At 37.8% G+C, this 8,305-nt stretch overlaps 1 protein-coding gene across 3 annotated transcripts in view; it reads left to right on the top strand.

Moving 5' to 3' along the window:
• The window catches only part of VPS13A (vacuolar protein sorting 13 homolog A), a gene marked incomplete at its 5' end in the record, with an annotated part of 243,652 nt that overhangs the window by 64,648 nt on the left and 170,699 nt on the right, over positions 1 to 8,305 (top strand). For all 3 annotated transcript variants that reach the window (XM_014586627.2, XM_014586628.2, XM_014586629.2), the window contains 1 exon segment: positions 2,309 to 2,447. In XM_014586627.2, the coding sequence (XP_014442113.1) occupies positions 2,309 to 2,447 (139 nt within the window).

Genomic DNA, 8,305 nt, shown 5'->3' with positions numbered 1-8,305 from the left:
AGGAATGCCAATATTTGTTTTAAGAGAGAGAAGGAAAGAAAGCCATTGTATGCATTCTCTATTTTTTTTTTAATTCAGCTTTACATATGGTTTGACTTCAGAGACATGGTTTCAATTCTTTCATATGTCTCCCTGCCTAATTACAAGGTGTCATTAAAAAGTTCATGGAAAATGAAATGCAATGAGAAAATTGTGATTGGTTTTCAGAATATTTTGCACCAAAATGAACTCCAGCCTTAGTCATATTTTTCATAAACTTTTAAAGTCCCTTTGTATTCTTGTGTGATATTTCCTGTAAAGTTTTTCAGGCTGTGATAAGAAGCAAAGGTGAGATTTCTAACGATAACATAAATACTTTTTTGGGGGGTGAAAATATGGTATGACCTACAAAGTCAGAAGGTACCTGAGAAAAGGAGGGAAGAAAAGGGCAACATATCTTCCTTTGCCACTTGCTCAGTAAATGATTAGGCAACATTCATGTTTGTGATGCAGGAACTATGTATAGCATAGCAGGAGTTCAAATGACTGACTAAAATCTCTCTCCAGATACTTTCTTAGGGATATAGTTTAGGACCAAGAAAGTATAATTGAAGTAATCTGAGACCAGAAGTGATTATGATTTAGATATCTGAGAAATTATTTTACTTCTGTTTCATAATATCACGAGCAGTATAGAGAGAATATGATATAGTAAAATCCTTGAACCCTACAAATACAGCTGACAGAGTTTAAGGTAAATAAAAGCAAGCCCTTGGGACCAGCAGATAGCATAATGGTTATGCTGGACTCCCATGTAGTCTACTGTGCTTTGAGTCCCTGACCCAGTGGCTATACTTCACACCAGGTACATGTGTATGCATGCCCAAAATCTTGAGAGGAGAATGGAGAAGGGATTGTGGCATGGCCATTCCCCCTGGAGCGTGATTTCTGACTTTCTGTCTCTCTGTCTTTTTAGCACACCTTATAGCAAAAATCTCTCTAAAAATAAAAAATCAATATGAGGAAACCAGTTATTTCGTAGGTAGTATTTTGATACCTAGCATCTTCAGATTATACAACTTGTATATTTCTGGAAAATAAAAAATCAGTTCAGATGTATTAATGCTACTGACCCATAATGTGTAACTAAGTTAAACTAGGATGTATGGGATTAATTACAAATATCTAAGCTATTAGGAGTAAAACACAATTTACAGTTTTCTGTAAGAATTCAGCTACAGTAAAATAACCTTCACAATTAGTGTGTATAAATCGAAAATGTAAGTTTGAGTGAAAATGTAGAGATAAAAATGGTGAATGATTTTTTTTCTCTCTTCAATGTCCATCTTTTTCTCATTCTTTGTCTTGCTTATGAAAGCAAAACAGACTTCCAAGGCCACTAACAGAATAACAAAATACTCAGATCTGGTACTGAATCATGGCTTTGGATGTATAATTTCTTGAACAAGTTATTTTAATTTGCTAATCCTCAGTTTCCTTCCAGGAACCATGTACATGTAGGAACTCAAACAGGAGGCAGAAATAGGTCTTTGTCTCATAAGCTGTGAGAACTGTTTACAGTTATGCATATCAAGTACCTTTCTCACTGCCTCTCATATAATTAACACTTGATAAGTAGTAATTATTATTATTATTATTTTTTGGAGAGGTTTTTGCTATAGGGCGCCTGCGCTTGCCAGACAGACAGAGACAGAGAGAAAGAAAGCGAGAAATCACCCCCCAGGGGGGATGGCCATGCCGCAATCCCTTCTCCATTACGCTAACTGCTGGTCCCAGTAGTAATTATTGACTGAACTTGACAAAGATTAGTGGGATAACAAATGAAATAATATCAGAGTTACCCTTTGAAATATAACAAGGTTAGCCTATATAATGAGACTAGTTAATAAGGAAAGATGGAAAATGAATAGAGATTTTTAGTGCTTAAAGTTGTATTTGATTATGTTCGATAATTTGATGAATATAGTCTTATTATTTATTTATTTATTGAGAGATTTTTGCTATAGGACACATGCCCTCGCTGAAGAGACAGAGCGAGAAAGAGAAACAGAAATTGCGAAATCACTCCCAGGGAGAATGGCCATACCACAATCCCTTCTTTTCCATTCTCCACTTGGAGTTTTGGCCATGCGCTGACCTGAGTTTTAAGTCGTTGAGTTCAGGGACTCGAATTGTGGTTGACTCTGTGGGAGTCCAGTGACCTAACTACTATGCCATCTGCTGTTCCCAAGTGTAGTTTTATTTTTAATTAGTGCAGTTAAGTCAAAATGGAAGTTCCTCTATAATGATTTTTTTTCTCTTTAAACAGATTCAAGATTTTTGGAAAGTTACCTCTCGTTTGTTTACGAATCTCAGATAAAAAACTGCAAGGGATTATGGAATTGGTTGAAAGCATTCCAAAACCTGAATTTGGAGCTGAAGTATCTGCCCCTGCTAAGTCCTTTCAGGTAATGTTATTTTCAGAATTGATGAAAGCCTGAATTACAAAAGAAAATCCACAAATAGTACTTGAAATACCACAGGAATTTCAGATGAAACAATTTACAATTTAGTTTGAATAGATTTTTTTTTCACATGAAAATTTTTTAGTTTGTTAATACTCTCATGAAAAATCCTCACAATCACCGCAGATAGTCATTGCAGAATCTTTCCTCCTTCGACTTTTTGCCAGCACCAACATTGGCCTTTGCAGTCCCCCTGACTTTCTTCATTCTGTTCTTGCGTTCCTTTCACTATTTTCTTGACGTATTTTTCTTCTCATAAAGGCCATGTCTTGCAAGTCTATGTTTGGGTTCATTTTTCTTCACACAATCCAGAGAATCGTAAATCATGCCAAAGCCAGTTGTCTTGCCACCACCAAAATGGGTTCTGAACCCAAACACAAAGTTGACATCTGGTTGGTCTTGCACATCTTCGCTAGTTTTTCCCGAATTTCTGTCTTAGGTACTGTTGCCTTCCACAGGTGAAGGACATCAGTGACCATTTGTTTCCTCTGAAGTAGTCGGTTGGTCATGAATTTCCTGGTTCGGATAGTCACTGTGTCATTCATGATGGCGGGATATGCTCAGGCAGCCAGGGAGGAAAAGACTAGTTTGAATAGATCTTTTTAAAATTATATTGTAAAAGAGGAATGAATGAAATGGTAAAAACTGTAAATAATTTAAAAATGTGGGACCAGCAGGTAGCGTGGTAGTTAAGGTGCTGGATTCCCCTATGACTGACCATGGTTCGAGTCCTGGACCTGGCAGCTTGAAAATCACGTCAGGCACATGTGCATGTGTGCCCAACATCCTGAGAGGAAAATAGAGAAGGGATTGCAGCATGGCCATCCCCCCTTGAGGGTGAGCTCTCATCTTTCCCTTCCTGCCTCCATCTATCTTTCTCCAATGAGCGTATAGCCCTTTGACAAAAACCTAAAAATGTTAAATTTACTTTTACTTACTTCTGCAGCTTCTAGTCCCACTCCCCAGCAGTAACACCGTTAATGGCTACATCTATAGTTTTTCAGAAAATATTTGTGGCATATACAATACATATGCATGTATATAATATATTTTTTTATATTCTTTTTCTTTTTTGGAGAGGTTTTTGCTATAGGGTGTGTGCGCTTGCCATAAAGACAGAGAGAGACAGAAAGAGAGAAATCACCCCCCAGGAGGTGTGGCCATGCTGCAATCCCTTCTCCTCCATTCCCCTCTTGGGATCTTGGGCACACACGCATACATGCCCAGTGTGAGTTTAAGCCACCAGATCCAGGACTTGAACCACGGTCGACTACATGGGAGTCTAGTGACATATAGGGACCTATATTTTTATATTCTTAAAATTTATATGAAGGAGATCATTCTAATTATTCTGCATCAGTATTCTTTTTACTATTTTTATCACATATGTTTTACTTCAGAGATATTTTCATATTAACCCATACAAATCTACTCTATTTTTTTCCCATGGTGATAGTGTGTTGAATTATGTAGGTACACCATATTTTGCATAGTATATCTCCTTTTTGTAACTTTTGTATTATTTTAAATGTTTACAGTTGTGAAAAATACTACCTTCAACTTCCTTGAACATATATGCGGTAATACTTTCTTTTTTTTTTTTTTTTTAAGAGAGATGTTTTGGTTTGGGGCGTGTATGCTCACTGGAGAAATAGAGAGTGAGTGAGAAATCGCCCCCCAGTGGGGATAGCCATGACACTATCCCTTCTCCTTCACTCCTCTAGAAATCTTGGGCACGCATTTGACTTTTTGTCTCACAATTTATCTGTTACTGCATCTTTTTGTGTTTTTTTATAGTTAACTGTTTTGATTTCTCTATATTTTTCTTTGTAGATAGTTTTGAATATTTTCTTCAGTTACTGTGTGAGTTATATTTAACATCTAAATTTATAACACTGTTTTGAATAGGTACCAAATTAACTTAAGTAGCATAAATTCTTTTTTCTTTACTGGAAGACCATGACTTCATATGACTTTGAGTTTCTATCAAGTGTCTTAAGTGTCTTTACTTCAATCTGAGGGACACTCACCATTTGTTGTTGGAAAGGTTTAGAGGTAATGAAATCCCTCAGCTTTTGTTTTTCTATAAATTTCTTAATTTATCCCTCATTTTTGCAGGCCAATTTTGAGAGAGAGAATTTTTAAGAAAATTATTTTTCATTATTATTATTATTATTTTATTTTGCTACAGGGCACATGCACTCCCCAGAGAGAGACAAAGGGGTCATGGGAAAGGTGAGAAAATAAGCTGCCAGGTCTGGGACCATACTGGGGTTGGCCATGTGGGAATCCAGCTCCCCCACCACCATGCCACCTGCTGGCTCCCAGAAGACATAGAATTCTTGGTTGACAGTTTTTTCTTCTTGGAATCTTATAATGATCCAAGTGATGGTATTTCATAGGTTATATTCACTTTTCTTAACTTTGTTTTCCTTTCTTTTTTGATAACTTGATCAAATTGATCTTTATATATTTTTTTTACATATTTTTTTCTTCTGCCTTCTCAAATTTGCTATTTAAATTCTCTAATGAATTTTTCTTTCAGATGTTGTATTATTTAAGTCTAAGATATTTGTTTCGTTCCTTTTTATAATTTGTCTCCTTAATGATATTTTTGTATTTTCTGTGCCATCTTCTTTAGTTTTTTGTTCATGATTTATTTTTTGTTCATGATTTGTTTTAGCTCTGTACTTACATAAGAGCTTAATTTTTTTTTTTTGCAGGAAGTACAGTGGCTGTTGTGCATGAGCTATCTCTGCTATTTTCTTCTGTGAATGGATCATACTTCCCTGTTGCTTGAATGCATTATCTTTATATTATAACCATTGAAAGGGAGTATAAGCATTTAAGATTACAAACCAGTGTGTTCACTAACGTAGATGCAACTGTCCTTAGCAGCAAATATCATAACCTTATATTGTAAAATTTAAAGAGCATAATGCACAATGACCAAATAGTTTTACCACAGAAGGGCAAAGATAAGTCATCAGTCAATATTATAACCACAATAGTGGAGCAAAGGAGAAAAAAATATTTGATCGCCTTAATGGAATTGAAAAAAAACGCATTGATAAAAATCTTTTTTTTTTTTTTTGGAGAGGTTTTTTCTATAGGGTGCATGCGCTCGCTAGACAGAGAGGACAGAGAGACTGAAAACGAGAAATCACCCCCCAGGGGGATGGCCACGCCGCAGTCCCTTCTCCATTCTCCTCTTGGGATCTTGGGCATGCATGCACACGTGCCCGGCGTGAGTGAGTTTAAGCCACCAGGGCTGGGACTCGAACCATGGTCGACTACATGGGAGACCAGCGACATAGCCATTACGCCAACTGCTGGTCCGAAAGTCAGGATTTTTTTATGTCCTTCTTTAAGGAGGAAGGGCACACAGGAAGGTGAATGAGTCTTTCCTGATTCTTTCTGCTGTTTTCTCCTCTTCTAAGGTACTGTGTTTTGGTACAGGTTAGCCTGAAGCCAGTCAGTATTAAAGCTTGTCATATGGTTACTTTATTTATGAAGGTGTGAATGAATAAGAAATAGCAGTGTGTTTATACAGTGAAATGAACTCAGGAAAAAAAAAAAAACTGAGACACAACTATGATGTATAGTGATTGGGAAAAACATTCCTCAAAAAAACTCCAAAAATATTTTTTCTTTAATGATTATTTATTTCATATTATTATTATTGTTGTTCTTATTATTAAAATTGCTATAGGGCTCAGAGCCAGAGAGAGAGAGAGAGAAAGTGAGAAAGCAAGCTGCCAGGTCTGGGACTCAGACTGCAGATAGCCATGTGCCTTAACCACCACACTACCTACTGACCCAAACTCCAGGATATTTTAGAGAATCGAATGTGGAGGCAGTTGCCACAGGTTAACAAACCCTGTATTCACAAACCTATCAAATATTAGGTCATCGGAAAGGTCATGCCGTATTTTTCTATGTTTTTCCATGCAAAAATGTGTCATGACTTTCCCAACAACCCAATGCTTTTTATTAGAAGAAAATAATAGGCCAGTTTTTTATTTATTTATTTTTTCCCTGTGAGTGTAGATGAAGAAATTTCAAAACCTTACATGTTAAAACTAACATCACAGTTGGGGGATCACTGATGACTGCAAGGAGCTGGAAAGAGGCTCGAGTTGCTTGTGATGGGTCTGAGTAGTAGGTGGGTAGGGATGTTTACTTTTTGAAAATTTATTGAAGTATATATTTGTAGTTGATATACTCCTGTGTAGTAGGTGATATTTAATAAAAGTCACCTGTGACAGGACCAGCAGGTGGTGTGGTTAAGGTGCTGTATCTCACATCGTGGATTCTGTGATTTGAGTCTCAGACCCAGCAGCTTGGAACTCACCCTGGGCACATGTGAGTGTATGCCCAAAATCTAGGGAAGAGAATGGAGGAGAATGGACTGTGGCGTGGCCATCCCCCTTGAGGGTGATTTCTCACTTTTCTTGCTCTGTGGTAAAAAACCAACCAACCAACCAACCAACCTTACGGCACTATGATATGTTGTGAAATTCCAGTTAAAACTTAGGTGAAATTGCCAGTGAATTTGGGAAAATTTCCAATCTTGAAAGCCGTTAGCATTTTTGAGAATATGGAGTAATATGGATGGATGCTCATCTACGGGGATTATTGTGAGATGTTGTAACTACTTTTGAGAACAATTTGATGATGTTAATATATATAATTCTAGGGAACCAGCAGGTGGTGTGGTGGTTAAGGCACTGGACACTCCCACATGGCCTACCACGGTTCAAGTCTTGAACCTGGTGGCTTGCTTTCTCACTTTCCTTCTCTGTCTCTCTCTGTATTTCTCCCTGGTCAAATTAAAAAATAAATGAATGGCTAAATAAATTAATTAATTAAAAAAGATATATAATTCTACTCTTGGAAAAATCATGCACATGAGCACCTGGAGGCATGGTCAAAGATGTTATAGTGGTATTAATTTTTTTTTTCTCTTTTGGAGAGGTTTTCGCTATAGGGCGTGTGTGCCCACCAGACAGACAGACAGAGGCAGAGAGACAGAAAGCGAGAAATCACCCCCCAGGGGGGAGGGTCATGCCGCAATCCCTTCTCCTGCCGCAATCTCTTCTCCATTCTCCTCTCGGGATCTTGGGCACGCACGCACATGCGCCCGGCATGAGTTTCAAGCCACTGGGTCCGGGACGCGAACCGGGGTCGACTACATGGGAGTCCAGTGACATAGCCATTACGCTAACTGCTGGTTCCCAAAGATGTTATAGTGGTATTATGAGCAAGAGCAAAAATCCATAAACAATAAAATTTATTCACCAGCAGTGCAGCAGACAGATAAGTAGTGGTTTATGTATCAGGGCAATTCAATGCAGTTATGAAAATCAGCATGCTACCAAAATGGTTAAAATTGAAAGATCGTTTTATAAAAGAAAAACACAGCCTATAAAAAGATCATTTTTCAGAAATGATCAGAAACAGCAGAGGTAAAAATACATTGTTGAGGGAATCATTGGGGGCCTGTATGGTGGCACAGCAGTAAATGGGATGTAATATGAGGCTGATTCACGTGGGGCGGTTCTGGGTCTGTAGCTGAAGACCTCCCTGAATGTTTGGCGCACGCCTGTGCTTGCGATCTGGGCCGGCTAAGCTGGGGTGGATTGAGGTGTGAAGATCCTCTTGGGGATCTGTCTGTCTCTGTTCGCCTTTCTCACTCTTGGAAGAAAGAAATGTATACACTTTAAACATAAAGATAAAAAGGTGTCATTCATAGGAGTCCAAAGACAAGCAACTAGATAAAGTAAAGTCATGACCAGCGG

Source organism: Tupaia chinensis, unplaced genomic scaffold, assembly GCF_000334495.1.
Source record: "Tupaia chinensis unplaced genomic scaffold, TupChi_1.0 Scaffold000147_1, whole genome shotgun sequence".
NCBI lineage: Eukaryota > Metazoa > Chordata > Mammalia > Scandentia > Tupaiidae > Tupaia > Tupaia belangeri.
The sequence above is the reverse complement of the archived record's forward strand: the minus strand, read 5'-3'. Positions and strand labels throughout refer to the sequence as shown.